This window comes from Pan paniscus, chromosome 2 (genome assembly GCF_029289425.2).
Source record: "Pan paniscus chromosome 2, NHGRI_mPanPan1-v2.0_pri, whole genome shotgun sequence".
Lineage (NCBI taxonomy): Eukaryota > Metazoa > Chordata > Mammalia > Primates > Hominidae > Pan > Pan paniscus.
The window spans coordinates 39767762-39784067 of record NC_085926.1 but is presented as its reverse complement, the minus strand read 5'-3'; the positions used below and the strand labels follow the sequence as shown (position 1 = coordinate 39784067).

Sequence of the window (16306 nt, the reverse complement as noted above, 5' to 3'; positions counted from 1 at the left end):
ATATAGTATAGCTCTCTTAAACACAGACTTAAAAAACAAGAGGTATTACTAGAGACTAAGAGGGTTTCTCATACTGGTATACACTTAAACTAAAAGGCACCTTCAAAATATACAAAACAAAATGAAAGCACAAGATGAAATTAATAAATTGGCTTTCATATACTTCTCCTTCAATAACTGATTAACCAAACTGCAAAAAATCAGTAAAAAAATGGAATATTTGAATAACATAATTAACTAAGTTCAGCTAATAAACAGATATGAATCTCTGCAACCAATAACTCTCTTTTCAAGAAGTTATGGAACATTTGTGAACAATAACTATGTACCAGGCCACGAAACAAGCATCAACAAATTTCAAATAACTGGAATCATGTAGACCATATTCTCTGGTCACCATGAATTAAAATAGAAAAAAATATATTAAAAAGTTCTAGGAAAAAACATATAAGAAAGTCAAAAGTCAAAGAAGAAATTATGAAAATTTTAAAAACTCACATGTGAACAATAACAAAAACATTATATACCAAAACTTGTGAAATAAAAACACTGCTGAAGCAATACTTAGAGAAAAATTTATAGTCCTAAATGCATATATAGGAAAGAAGCTAAGCTGTAAGTTAATGAATTAATCATGTAAATTTAAGAGATTAGAGAAAAAAACCCAAAGAAATAGGAAAGAAATAATAAAGATGAGAACAGAGATTAATAAATAGAAACAATGATAGGATAGAGAAGACAAAGCCAAAAGTTGGTTCTTTGGAAAGTCTGAAAAGAACCAGTAAAAACTCTGGTGAGATTGGCCAAAAGGCAAAGAAGGCACTAAGTCGGGGCGGGGTGGTACAGGGGTCGGGGGTGGGCAGTGGTGGACAATAGGAAGTGTTTGCTGCCTCTGCAGGCTTCCTTATCCCACTATGTAAAAGGGACTTGGGTGTTGCACTCCAATAGGAAATTTCACCTTCAGGTGCTCTTGACTGAACATGCAGAGCACATCCTTCTGCCTCCTTCCAGGTACCTCCCATGCATCCCATGATCCCACTTTTTCTAGCAATGTTTCCACCTTTTGGGGAAGCAATTTTAACTATCTTTCAGATTTGTGAAAAATGTTTGGTCTTTTGTTTTTCATTCTCTTTGTTGCTTTCGGATCATTTATAAAAGAGAAGGGGAAAATGTCAGCATTGCATCCCCATCCGCCATCAGCAGCAGCCTGAGGGAAAAGCAACCCAAGCAGAAAGTGGATGGTGGCAGGGGGAGTGGGAAGAACATGCATCAGGTACTTGGAACCTGCAAAAGGAATGATTCAGACCTGGGAGCATGAAGTAGCCTTTAGGGGATCTCAGCAATATTCCAGTGTCAGACTGCAAGATCTGCAGTTCTAGGAGAGGCACCTGACATCCTCTGGACCACAGAGCTGAAAAATTGATTGGTGGGTTTCTGAAAGACTTTGAACAAGGATTAAAACAATTAAAACAGCATTTCTGATTTTTCTTATAATTAGCTGTAAAAGAAAGATACTCATCTCAAACATAATACTATTTACATATCATTCTAGTAAATCAAAATCTCTAATGATTAATAAATTGCTTTTCAGAAGAAGCAAAGCAACAAAACCATATTCATGTAAGACAAACACAAAAGCAGCACCTGCCATATTTTCTGAGGCTGGAGCTACATGGGTAAAATGAAATGCTGCTGGAGACAGAGGTTTTCAAGAGGAAGTCAGAAAGGTTTTAGGAACTGGAAGCACTGCTTACACATACTGGGATCTCTTCAGGAAACAAACAAACAAACAAACAAACAAAACCATCATGTAAAGAGGATTGGGTATTTTTCTTTTCCCCAAAGATTTCACCAGAATCCTGTCATCTGGGCTTGCCAGACTAGAAAATGACCCAACACACTTTGAGATAGTTACATTTCACACCAAAAAGAGGGAACCATATCACAGGACACTGTTATCTGAGCCACCAGGATTCAGTATCAGAAGATTATTTGAGGCTTTTGGCAAATAGCCACATTAGATCCCGAGGTCATGGGCACCTGTTTTCCAGGCACTCACCCTTCCTGGGGCACACACGTTTTGCATTTTCTTCCCCAGTGTCAGCTCAGTAAGATTAAACTGTCAGCCCACAGCATGGATTTGTGTATCCCGGCTGCAGATCACACATCTGTCTCATCAGTGGTATCACATTGTAAATCACAGCCACAAAATGGAATTCCATACAGTGTTTTTTCTTGCCCCAGATGATGATATATAAATATACACGGAAAATTTAACTCATAATTATCTAGGAAGATAATGATTGAATAAAAAACCAAAAACAGTTTTCTGAAAGCTTTTAGGCACATAGTTTCATAAAGTTCTTTTTACTTTCCCTGCAGAAATGCAGAATTCATCCTCAGGGTAAGTTGGAAGTGGGTGAGGTTTCTTTCAGTAAATCATCCAGCCCATCCCCCAACCATGTCCACCTCACTGCCATTTCCTCACTAACCCTCTGGTGGTGTCACGCTGTTCTGGTCTGCCTGTCACTAGCAATTGATCACATATATTCATTCACATTAGGGTGTTAATATCACAGTGTTACTTTGCAGTTACCCCAACGAAAGTCTTCTAAATTTTAACAGAATAGAAGACAAAAAGGAATAATTGTCCAATGGTAGAATCTACACCCTAGGATGGGTGAGACAGGGGCAGAGCTGGACAGAGGTGCTTTCCTGGTTCTCCCCAACAGGTGTTTACTTCCTCTTGTAGTCTGTCCTCATTAAAGGCACTACTAAATAGCTGATCATTTAAACTCTTACCAGTTTTCCCCAGCTAGGTAATTTTTTTTTTTTAAGATGGAGTTTTGCTCTTGTTTCCCAGGCTGGAGTGCAATGGCTCAATCTCGGCTCACTGCAACCTCTGCTTCCTGAGTTCAAGCAATTCTCCTGCCTCAGGCTCCTAAGTAGCTGGGACTACAGGCATGCACCACCATGCTTAGCTAATTTTTTGTATTTAGTAGAAACGAGGTTTCACCATGTTGGTCAGGCTGGTCTCGAACTCCTGACCTCAGGTGATCCACACACCTCGGCCTCCCAAAGTGTTGGAATTACAGGCATGAGCCACCGCGCCCTGCTGGTAAATATTTATATGAGGTTTATGATATATTTATGTACAATCACTTATATGATGCAATATTCAAAATGAAAAGGTCAAAAACCTCTGAGCTTTCTAATTGAACTTTAGGGTATTTATATATACACAAAAATATATACCTATATATTTTCTCCTTTAACATCTTTGTTCTTCCTTCTGTAGTATTATCTCCTTAATGTGACAGATACAATCCATCTACATTGCTATAGAAATTTAAATTAGTATTGTCACTTTGGGGAGTAATTTGGCATCAGATGGTCAAATTCAAAGTTTACATAAAATAAGACCCTGCAATTTCACTTCTAGGCATATATCTTCAAGAGTTTCTTGTACATGTGCATAAATAAATTTCAAGGATGTTTACTGAATGCATCTATGTAATACCCCCCAAAAATTAAAGAAACAATCAAAAGTCTATCATAGAAAAACATATTAATAAAACATGTTATTTCATATGATGGAAAGGTATTTAGTAGTTAAAAATATGAACATGATCTGGGTAAAACAACTTAACTATTCTTTCAAAAACACCAAATAATAAATGCAAGTTACAGAATGCACAGGAAATAAAAAACAACCTCCATGGATAACTCTATAGTGAAGTTGGCCATGAAGAGCCAATAAATATGCAGATACATTCTGCCTCACCAGTTGAGAAAGGTGAAATAAAAAGCAAGGTTCTGGGTTTCTTCTTTTTGCCCAAGAAACTAGCATGGTTATTGAATAATCATACTTATCAAAGGCAAGGCATGGGAATTTGGCATACTCATATACTACCAATGGCAAGATAAATTTATAAACTTTTCTGGAGGGTTATTTGAAAATATATAGCAAAAGCTTAAAGTAAACTAACTTTGACAAAGTACTTCATCTCAAGAAAATAAAGAATGTCTACAAAGTTGAAGTTAATAAAAGTCTAAAGTGCCTACTGTCTTAAAAGAATGGTTTCATTGAACAAATTACAGTACATAGATTAAACAGATTATTTGAAGGATGAAAGTAATGACAGAAGAATAAATACTGGCATTAAAGTTGCTGATGTGTTGTTAAGTTTTTTAAAGTATCATTTTATTTTTAAAAAACAATATTCATATGGTCCATATTATTCAAGGATACTTGTTACCAGAGAAAAGTCAGTTAAAGTGAATCCACTTAAAATATCACAGTAAATAATGGGAAATAAAAAGTTTTGATTAGTATTACATTTTAAGGGAAAAAAACAAGAGGATACATTTTATTTAATCTTTTAGCAAATTTTGATATACAACTTTACACTAGTTCTTAGAACCACACTATCCAATACATGTGGCTACTGAGCACTTGAAATGTGACTAGTCCAGTTGAAATGTGTTGTGGGTATAAAATACATTCTAGATTCCAAAGGCTTAGTATAGAAAAAAGAACGTCACACATTCCATTGATAATTTTATATTGATTTTATCTTGAAATATATACAAAAGTATATTTGATATACTGAATTAAATATATTAAAATTAGTTCCACCATTTTAAAAAAATTTTTAATGTGCCCATGAGAAGATTTTAAACTACATGTATTCCTAGCATATTTCTTCTGGAAAATGCTACCTTAAAATAAATCATGTTTTCATATTTGGGGAATAAATTCCCCTGCAAACTTAAGAGCACAAAACATCCTTCAATGAGCATTTGACGTTTCTGACAAGCTCAGAAACAGTATCACTTTTGAGCAAAATTATTTGAGGATGGGCATCAAAAGGACCTCTCCCTATTTTGTCATTCAACTCATTCTCTTCTGGAGCATGCAGATACTGTCTCTTTTTCGATCCTTACCAGGTGTAGGGCTGTCAGCAATCAATGTGTTCAACAATCAGCAAGTGTTTTCTGCAGATTGTCAACCTAGTTTCATCAGTTTCACGAAGTTCTCCATCTTTTGCAAGATTTGCAATTCTATTCTACAATGAATTTGCACTATCATGTCCAGTAAAATCCTATATAACTGAGGAGCAACTGGCCTATAAAGGAAATGATGCTTAGTAGGCAGACACTCGTTAGTGCTATCTTAAGACATCACAATGGGGACCTACATATAAGTGGGCAATTCATTAATGAATGTTTTCATGTGATGATGTGAAGGCTGTTATCATTACAGAGGCTTAACAACTAGTGAGATTCAGAAAATGAATATTTTATAAGGTTTGGATTTATGTATACAATATCAAATGACCTCTGAAAAAAATATATAAAAATTTCAAAAGCAACTAAGTGGTGGGAATATAGGTGATTTTTACTTTCTTCTGTTTGCCTATATTTCTATAATTATTATGTTTTATATTAACACACTTAATTTAATTTCAATTGCCAAGTCAAATACCACATTCTCCATTAGCCACTCCATTTGGGCCGGCCTCCCCCTAGTGAAGCCTCCTCCTCAGGACTCCAAATCAACACTCTTTGATAATTTATTACTAACTACATTGTATAATTATGATAATAACTAAGACTTAAGTGCCAGGCACTGTTCAGAGTGCTTCATATTTATTAGCCTTTGTAAACTCTTCAGTCAGTCTGATCTTTCTTCAAGATACTGATCCTCAAGTAAGAGAAGAAAGAAAAATACCTACAAGGGGAGTTTACTCTCAGGATAGGGTGTCAGTATGATTTGAAAAGGCAAATTCAGGCTGGGCGCGGTGGCTCACGCCTGTAATCCCAGCACTTTGGGAGGCCGAGGCGGGTGGATCATGAGGTCAGGAGATCGAGACCATCCTGGCTAAAATGGTGAAACCCCGTCTCTACTAAAAATACAAAAAATTTAGCTGGGCGTGGTGGCCGGCGCCTGTAGTCCCAGCTACTCAGGAGGCTGAGGCAGGAGAATGGTGTGAACCCAGGAGGCGGAGCTTGCAGTGAGCCGAGATTGCACCACTGCACTCCAGCCTGGGTGACTGAGCAAGACTCTGTCTCAAAACAAAACAAAACAAAAAAAAAAGAAAAAAAGAAAAGGTAAATTCAATATTAAAATATAATTTTACATTTGGAAATATAACATTTTCATAATACAAACTTTGGAAGGAAAACAAAATGAATTGATATTATAGCTAATAATTCAACTTTGTTAAAGAGGCTATAAAAAAGGAATATGATAAAAATTTAACATAAGCATAATTGAAAAAAAAACGCTATTAGAACACCAAAAGTATACAATTTCTTAACACGTTAAAGCAAATCTGCCACAAACCTAAAGTAACCACCATACTCTTGGTGAATATTTAAAAGCATTATCAAAGTCATACCAGACTGGGAGGTCCACTATCACCACTATTCCTCTACATTATGCCAGAGGCCCTAGGCAGTGTAATATTCCAAGGAAAAAATATATAAACAGTTTTAAAACAGAAGAAACAAAACCACCATTACTTGTAGTACCTATGGCTTTCTACAGAATATCCAGAGAATCTACAAACCAACAAAGATGCCAAATAGAAAATCAGAATACAAAAAAACAGCCCCCTTACTATATACTGGCAATAACCAATTTTAAAAATGTAGCTAGAGGAGAGATGATCCCATTCACAAGAGCAATAAAACTTCTAAGGACTAATGAAGGGATACTAAGATGTGATATGTATGTGTATATATATATATACATACATACACACACACACATATATGATGAAATACACCAATAAAAAGGAATGAAGCAATGATGCATTCAACAACATAGATAACCTTGAAAACATTACACTAAGTGAAAGAAGCCAGACACAAAATGCCACATACTGTATTACTGTATGATTCCATTTATATGAAATATCCAGAATGGGCAAATGTATAGACTTAGTAGATTGGTAAGGTTGCCTAGGGCTGGGTGTGTGGCAGGGTGCGTGGAGGGATAAGAACTGAGAAATGACTGCTAATGGGTACAGGGTTTATTTTGCAGGGTTCAAAAATATTCTAAAATTAGATTGTGTTGATGGCTGCATACCCTGCAAATTTACTAAAAACACTAAATTGTAAACTTTCAATGAGTGAATTGTATAGTATGTGACTTATACCTCAACTGAAAAATGATAATGAAAACCTATAAGGTGCCTAATACAAGTTTCAGAACTTTATGGAGAATATTATAAAGCCTTGTAGAATGACCTACAAAATAATGTATAGAGATAGGCCATGTCCATGAAAGGAACATATCAATAGTGAAAAGGTAAAAGTCTCCTCTAATTAACCTTTAGATTCAATGTAAATTATAACAGGAATTTTCATAGGAAGGGATAGATCCTAAAATTCATGTTGAAGCCTAAAGCATCAAGAGTAGCCAAGACAGTTTTAAGGAAAAAGGGTAAGAAGAGAAGATTTATTATAAAGCTTTAATAATTAAATGAAATGGTATTAGCTCAGGAATCACAAAAATATGAGTAGAACAGAGAGTCAAGAGACAGATCCAAGGATAAAACAGAAATTAGCGTATGTCAGAGATGGCAACAAAATAAATGAGAAAATAGTAAACTATTCATTAAATTATAATGTGGTAAATGGTTTTCAATATGGAAAACAATTATACTCCTGCCTCAACAACACAGGTATACAAATTTCAGAGGAGTTCAAAGACCCAACTATGAAAAACAAAATTTTGCCAGTAAAAAAACCAATGGAAATACACAAAAAATTGAAAAACTATATTAAAACTATATATTAAAAAGATAATCTCTAAGGGAAATGCAAAGCAAAAGAGCAGTAAAATACATTCCAAGCTTCTCAGATTAGCCAAAATCAAAACATCTGATTAATACCAGTCACAGCCAAAGATATGGGAATACAAGGAACTCCAACACAATGCAGTAGGAGGGCAACCTGCCAAACCTAGGAGAGCTAAAATAACAGATGAATGTTGATTTAAGCATACATATCCTACTACTCAGTTGTTCCCCTTCTGAGGATATATGCCCAAGACACACTCTTGTACATTTCTACAAGATCTTGTCAAGGATATTCCTTGTAATATATTTAATAATAGCAAGAGGTAGAAAAATCTTTTATCTATCAATATGTAAACTGTGGCATATCAAAGGAATGCTAAGCTAAAATGAGTCAACTAGATTTACAATGATCAATATATGTTATCAACACATGTAAAAAAAGTTAGGTGAAAAAAATCACAAAAATAGATAAGACAGGTGTCCATAACATGGTGTTTTAAACACATAATAAAACTACACACTCTAGTAGGCATGCTGAGTCCCAGCATTGCAGGTTGAATGGACTTGACCCCAAGTTCTCATCTTTCACTGTCCTTCTTGCTTATGACAGAATTTTCTATTTTCAGCAATTCCATACTTACACTTAAGTGGCTACATGTAAAGTGCTAGAGTAGGTGCCAGTGAAGACAAAAGAATTATATATAAGACTCCCCTCCACCTCCTGGCCGCTGCAGAGGAGTACAACTCAGCTAGGGATGTTGTCTCAGGCACTTGGCTCTTAACCTTCACTCCGGCTTGCATAGTGTGTAAACTTAGAGTGTGTAACTTTCAAGGTGCAGTTCTTTTATCTTAAAATTGGAAAGCCATCCTCCTCCTATTGTGAAGAATAAATAAATATAATTATCGTGTCCAGCACATGACAAACACTCAACACTCTTGGTGATTATGGGCATGGAAGCCACCAAATGAATACAATCTTCTAAACAGCATCTCAGTCGTGCTGACAATAAAAACAAAAGGTGATGGATGGGAGAAGGGCACCAGCTGGGTCCACTTAGCCTTCTCCATATCTGGATACAACATCCCCACATCTCCTGGGTAACTTGGGCATGCTCTGTGGGATTTTGGGACATGTCTTCCAGCAACAGTAGCGTGGCTACAGCCAGGGCTATGTATTCTTCCAGGTTCAGCATCGACAGGGCTCTGTGAAAAGAGATACCAGCCTTCGGAATGAGAACTCATTCCCTCAAACCTCTGAAGAGATTCTGGGGTAGGATGAGGCGACCTAAGCTTGCTTCTCACTTAACCCTCTTTAAAATCACAAGGACACACCACCTTAACTCCATCTTGCTGAGGGAAAGGCAACAGTGTCCCACCTCCAGCTCTCTCCAACAAGCACCTGCCCCCATCCCACAGGCCATCTTCATAAAGAGCTGGGATAGAGTTCTACCCATGGATTTAGTAGTAGGGACCACACAAGGGATCTACTTGCTAGATATGGAAAATAGTAGTTGGAAATCATGTTCGGAGATACTGAGTTGTTGGATTGTTGGATTTTATTCCTGGGATTCCTTTCTGAGAGCTTGGGAAAAGATGGTAGGTATTTCAGTTCTCCAGCCAACCTGGCGCCACCATGTGGCAACACCACCAACAGTTCATAAATCAGTCAGCTTTCAAATTCTGATTGTCTGTCAACTTTTTATCTTTGAGGAATTCAAAATATTTCCTTTTTATATATCAAATGAGAATCTATTCATTTTTTCTTCATTCATATTTTAATATCACATAATTTCATGTTTGCATTGCTTTAATTCACCCTATGAAAAAGCTCTTATGGGAACAAACCAGCCGCCATTGACCAACGTCAGCACTGTTACATCTGGGATCAGGTTTGTTACGCCACCAAATAACTAATGATCAAGGTGTGGTGGGACAACCAAGTCATTCTTCACCCAGATTGTAAGGCTAAATTATTCCTTCTATTTTTCTGTACTGGCTTAACTATAACTACTCTTGGATTGCATTTATTAAAAAGGAGGTAGAAAATCATCAAGAAGTCTCATTTTAGCTTGGGAACTAAAATGATAAAATAAATAACAATAGTAATAAAAATAAAACTAACCTGATAAAACTAAGCAGGATGATGGCTACCCTTGGAGGGTAGTGCCTGTAGGTAGGGGTAATGGGAAGATTGGAAATATTCTGGGTCTTAATCAGGGCACTGGTTACACAGGTGTGCTCAGTTGTGACAATCCACTGAGTGTATCCTTCAGAACTGCATTATTTTCTGGAATTATACTTCAACAGACTGTTAAATTCACCAAGGTCTGGTCAGTCATCTCCCTTTAACTTGGCTTTCCGACAAGAGTCTGTGCATACACAATAATAATTCGAAAGCAAAATCAGGGGGAAGCCTTGTTTTCTACGGGATATTTTTCAGCCATCGGGAATCCCTCTGGGCAGGGAGGAAGGAGATAGAACATAATCTATGCTACCGCTAGTTTAAATGACTGAGCTGAGTATGGCTAACACTTCACTTTCTCAAGTGAACAAATTCTGCAGCCAGATAACTCTCCCTTCTACCACCATACACGCAGACAAACGAAACCCAGACCACACAGAACACTGCGCCACCAAGAGATACACACCATCTCTACAGAGACACACTTTGACTCCTCAGAGACAACACACACACACACAGCCTCCCCCCACTCTCCAGAAACAGTCCCACAGACACAGCTTCTGGCCCACAGAGACAGCTCGCAGATGGAGGTAGTGGTGGGTAATTAGGAGAGATGCAGCTGCCCACGGCCAGGCAAAGGAACGTGAGCAGGAAGATGGAAAGCAGTATCTTCAAAGTCTTGGCAAACTAAATTTCTCTAAAAAGATTTTGAAATCTGCAAATAGGGTCCCAGATATTGCTGTAAAATTTTTAAAATTACCTCCATTTCCACCATAGACCCAGATGCCTGGAACCATCTTCCTTCGACTTTTTAATAAAACCCCAGTGCATTTTCACATTTATCATATCCTGTGAACTCCAGGTTCCTTGGGAAGATTGAAAGGCGGCGGGGATTATTTCATTTTATAAATGAAAAAGTTCAGGTTCAAAGATGCTGGTCAGTCATCACAAAACTAAGTATTGATCTCATGGCTGAGTTTCAGAGTTGGGGTGGGGGAGGCTGAGTTGAAGGGACAAGGTGATAATGGCAAGAGAGGCTAGGTGACCCTCTCCCCAGCCCAGAGCTCTGAGAAGCGCCCACAACACCACAGGCGGCCCCACTGGAGCCACCTCAAAGGACCTGGAGTAAAAGAATCACACCCGACATCATTTGCATACCCCAAGACTGGTCAGCCCCCAGTCTCAGTCTTCTTCCCCTGAGTAAGTGTCAAGAAAATCAACAAATCGAGATCATGGTCGGGGAGATGGAGAGCATGGAAATGAAGCCAGACTCAAGGCATTTTCTAGGAGCGGATAGGAGCCAACGTTAGCGAACCAAGCCCACAGCGTACTCGCTTCTCTTAGAAGTCCCTAGGCCCAAACCGGTGTGTGCATTTAAGAGTTTTGGGATACGTACTTATCCTTGGGGACGGTGCTTATTTGGCAAAAGAAAAGAGGAGCAGGACGGATATAAGAACAAATTCCCCTACGCTGCCAAGACGTCAGTAAATTAAGGAACAAGAAGGGGAGCAAGTGCTCCAAAAAGCCGCAGGTCTTGGGGTTCCCACCACTGAATCTTTCCGCTCCACGCTTCCATCAGGAAGATCCTCCGCCGTTACCTCCAAATCTATGTAGAGCCCCCTGGGATTGGCTCCCTACCTCTTCAAGTCTGGCGGCTGTGGCGGAAAGGGAGTATGAGGAGGAACCCGGGATGAAGCTGAAGTGACCGCCCCGCCAACAGCTCTCCCCTCCCCAGGCAGCCCGCGGGCGAGGGCCAGACGCAATCCACCTGTTTTCTAACTCTGAGCACCAGCTGTGACCTTGAGAGAGTCCCTGATTACCCCCGTTTTACAGAATTAAGAGTTTGAGTCAGGTCCGTCGCGCTGGGCTGCTTGCGGGGCGCTTAACGGATGGTTTGAGGCGTCCCACCGGTGCGCCCGCAGCAAAGTAGGTACGCGGTGAACCGCAGCCCAAGCACTACGTGGCCATCCGGGATCGGAAAACGCGAGGGAAACGCAGAGGCGAGCTCCCACCCCAGCAGCGAGAGAAAGAGGCGATTCTGACTCCGCGATGATCCCTGAGCAAGTTCAAGTACCGCGCCCCTCGCCCCTCCGCAGAGGCTGACTGGCCGCGCCTAGGGTTCCTGGCTCCGGACGCGCACAGGGTGCGGGGGAGCGTGAGACACCTCCATACCTTCACACACCCACCCCCGAAGTTGCGGCAACGTTGAGGGGAGAGTGGCGCAAAGCTGCCAGAGGGGAGAAGAGGGAGGCGGACGGTACTCACACAGGGTGGCCAGCCTGAAGCAAGTCCGCGACCGGGGTCATCGATGGCGGCCGGGCTCAGGCCACCGCGCCTCAGTACGCCCAGGGCACCTGCCGCAACGCGCCGCGTGGATTAGAGGCTGCCGGCGGCGAAGAAGGGGCGCGGGTCGGTCTGCGCGCTAAAGCTGGGCTGCAGCACCGCGGGGGCTCGGCTGCCAGAACCGCAGCCACAGCGGGAACCCAGGAACCGACAGGAGGCGGGAGCGCAGCGGCGTCGGCAGCAGCGGCTGCGAGGGAGGCGCCCGCGCCGCAGGCAGCCAGGGCCAGCCTGGCCGCAGCCACCGCCGACACCTGCTGGCCCGGCCGACAGCCAATCAGAGGCGCCTGGAGCGGGGGAGCGTGCGGAGGCGGGGCGGGGGCGCGTGCAGGGCGCCCGGCGGGAGGGGCGGCCCGCGATCGCGCCTGCGCCGGGGCAGGGGGTGCCCGCCCGGCCGGTTCTTCCAGAGCACCTCGGGCGCGCGGGCGGCACGCGCCGGGAGGGGCGGGGCGCACCGGGAGGAGGCGGGGCAGGGCTGCGCGCGCCCGGGGCGGGGACCCGCGCCCCTCCCGGGGCTCTTCCCTGCGGCGCAGTGCAGTATTGGGGCCGCGGTCCGGGAGCCCCCAGGTGCGACTCCAGGTCCTTCCCCGATTCTAAGTCAGGCTTTTCCTGTCTCCTGCCTCTGAGTCCTGGGGGCCCGGACCCTCAGTGACCGTAGAGTAATGGGTCACCAGAATCCGGGGCCTGCCTGAATCTAAGACATGGTGTGGCGCTCCTCCACAGACAGCTCTTCCCCACTTCACAGTCCCTGGGTAATTAAAGTCGCCGTAGTGACCCCTATCTGGATTGCTTTAATTCTCCCATAAATTTACTACGCTAACGACGCTCATTCATTCAACACACATCAAAGGGGTTAGCGATCAGGGAGCTGTCCAGGCTAATGCGCCCCCAAGTCTCCCAGACCCCCCACAGCTGCGGAACCGCCGGGTTAGTGAGCCCGCGCTGTCAGAAAGACTCCCAAAGACTGCTGCAAGTGAGGAACGCTTTCGGGCTCGTGCCAGGAGTTCCCGGTCCTGGAAGAATGGCTGGGAGTTGAAAGGTTCCACTCCAGGCCGGGACTTCATTGTGCGTTTGCATCCATTAAGCCAGGGATCTTCCTGAGACCCACTGCCTCAGCCCCAACAACTCGGCTGTGAAAACACTTTGTCAATTTTAGCTGCAGGGTGGAAGTGGCTCCATGAAAATAAAGCATTTATGGAGTTACACTGGCGATTTCTGAATCCCTGGAAATCCTCTCAAGCCGGTGGGTTGAGGCTGTTCTCTCCGTGTAAATTTGCGCAGTAGAAATAAATGGCTTGTTTGCTGATCAGTCCACAGCAGAAAACAAAACAAAACAAAACAAGACAAAACCTTAAAGAAAGGAACTCGGAAGGTAAAGGAGTTAATTTCTTTAAAGATTCGATTCCCTCCTTTAAAGGGATTTTAATGTCTACAAACTGGTAAAGTGGAAGGAAGTTAGTTTCTCTTTTGTTTACATTAAATTTAAATTTTATTTAGCTGTGCTTGATTAGCATTCACGTGGCACAAAATTCTAAAACTACAAATGGAACACAGTTAACAAGACTCCCTCCCACCCTTGTCTCTCAATTCCTCTTCCTGGGGGCAACCAGTGTGTACCCTCCTCAAGGAAATTGACATATACACAAACATATTTGTCTAATGCTCTTATTTTTATTTTTGTTGTACAAACTATGCACATTGTTTTACATTTTGATCTTTTCCCTTAACAAGATATTATCGTGGAGTCATTCCATATCATTACCAAAAACTTTTTCTTGTTATTTTACCACTGTATGATATTCCATTGAATAAGATATGCCAAAATTTATGTAAGGGCCCCCAATTATGGGCATTTAAATGGTCTCCAATCTATCACTGTTAATAACAATTATGCGTGAATAACTTTGTTCCTATGTAACTGTGTATGTGTGGGGGTACATATGAAGAATAAATCTGTACAACTGGATCATGGGGTCAAAGGTGATGTGCATTTGTAATTTGGATAATGTCAAATGCCCTTCATAGAGATATAAACTCATGATCTCACACAAGGTATGTGAGTGCATATTTCACACACCCACCCCTCTGATGGTTCTGAGCCTGTTAGCTCTCATATCCATTCCTAGTCCTTCCAACTCTGCTTCATGGGGGGCTTCATTTCCCAGACTCCCCTATCAATTGGCCGATGGGACTCAGCAGTAGGAGAATAGGAGGGAGAAAGGGAGAAGCCAGGGTGTTTCCCATTCTTCCCTTTCAGCTTGGGTAGTGGGAACAGAAGGGTGTCTAGGGCAGCAGCTACTCTTCCTGGGTGGTCTCAAGTCCAGTAGGACAGGCTCAGTATGGGCTCAGCTCCCTGGGTTCTGGCAACACCTCCCCCTCTTGTCCCTTTGGCCTGGAGGTAACAGGATGTCCTACTGTTGCTAATCTCCAGTGGTCTCACTGTTTCCTGGGAGTCTTTCAGCCTCTCACATCCTCTGTGTAACCAACTCTATGTTTTAACTTCCCCCCATTTCAAATATTCCAAGTGGTTTCTGTTTTTCTAGTTGTACCTGACTGATACTTTTCTGATACACTGACATATCCCTTTACACAGTACATTATCCAACTTGCAGATCTTTGCCAATTATATAAAATGGTCTCGATAGCTTGACTTGCTAATTATCTTATTAAAAGTGAGGTAGAACATTTTTACATATGTTTATGAGACACTTGTATTTCCTTTTAAACTCTATGTTCATATCCTTTGCCCATTTTTTGGTTTATTTTTGTCAGACCAATAGATTCTTGATTGTGAAACCAAGTCCTGCCAGTGAAACATTTCATAAAAACATTTGTTTGAAACTAGGTTTTCAACATGATTTTACCTCAGGGAGCAGAGTCCAATAAAAAACAGTACTGTGAGCCTGTTGATTGCTATGGAGGGGAGAAAAAATAGGATAAGAATGTTCAGGAGTTGATAATCCATCTGGACAGACAAAATAAACTTATGTTAAATGATGTTCATTGTTCTGAATTGTTGTAATCAATAAGTGCAAATTATAATAACAAGTCGATTGGCCTTTCCCCTAAACAATGTATCATGTAATAATTCCCTATCATTATAAGGAGTTTCCCCTTCTTCCTTCCTCCCTCCCTTCCCTCTCTCCCTCCCTCTCTTCTTCCTTTCTTCCTCCCTTCCTCCCTCCTTCCTTCCTTTTCTTCCAGCTATATGATATTCTACTGAATAGGATTTATTATAACTTATTTAAGAGATCTCAAGAACTCTTAGTTACAAGTGGCAGAAACCCAACTCTAAAAGGCTTAAACATGAAAAGAAATACATAGGCTCACTTAAATGCAAAGTCCAGATGTAGGTCTAACATCAGGCACTTTTGGATTCAGGGGTTCAGGTGATGTCAGCAGTAGAACTACAGTCTCAGCCTCTCTCTAGTTTGTTTGCTCTCTCTTTCCCTCTTTCTCCACTACTCCTCTCAGCTTTCCCCCTTGGGTTTTATTATTAAGCTGACTTACTTAATGTAGTGGCATCTGACAGCTCCAGAATTACGTTCTACTCAGTGGCCAGCACCTAAGAATGAGGCAAGTCTTCCCCTCCACAGTGCACATTAAGTTGCCCAGGAAAACTTATTTGTCTTGCTCCAATCATTAAGTCCGGCCCTTGAGAAGTGTAAAGACTGGAGTGTTATGTTTGTGAGTAGCAAAGACAGTAAGATGGACACAGTGGTTGGAGTAAATCAGCTGAAAAGTTTACCACAGCTCACCTATTTTCCTACACGTGCCTCCCGACTGGTACATAGTAAGCCACATGTAAATACTGGAATTCATTTCTGTCCAGATCCAGTGAAGATTTCAGCTTTTTCAACTGGATGCCAGGCCAACAGGATAAATGTTTGAATATAGAATGTCAAAGGGTACTTTCAACATGGGCCCCACAGGGGCTGCATCATGACATGATTGGGTGCTGGGTTCAAAGTTT

The 16306-nt window shown here is 41.4% G+C and overlaps 1 protein-coding gene across 1 annotated transcript in view; it reads right to left on the bottom strand.

The window, feature by feature from the left end:
- The window catches only part of MYRIP (myosin VIIA and Rab interacting protein), a 448068-nt gene extending 435353 nt beyond the window's left edge, over window positions 1–12715 (bottom strand). The window contains exon 1 of the mRNA XM_063602745.1: window positions 12259–12715. Within this exon, the coding sequence (XP_063458815.1) occupies window positions 12259–12299 (41 nt within the window). The 5' untranslated portion in view covers window positions 12300–12715. The remainder of the gene's footprint in view (window positions 1–12258) is intronic.
- Between the last annotated feature and the right edge of the window lie 3591 nt (window positions 12716–16306).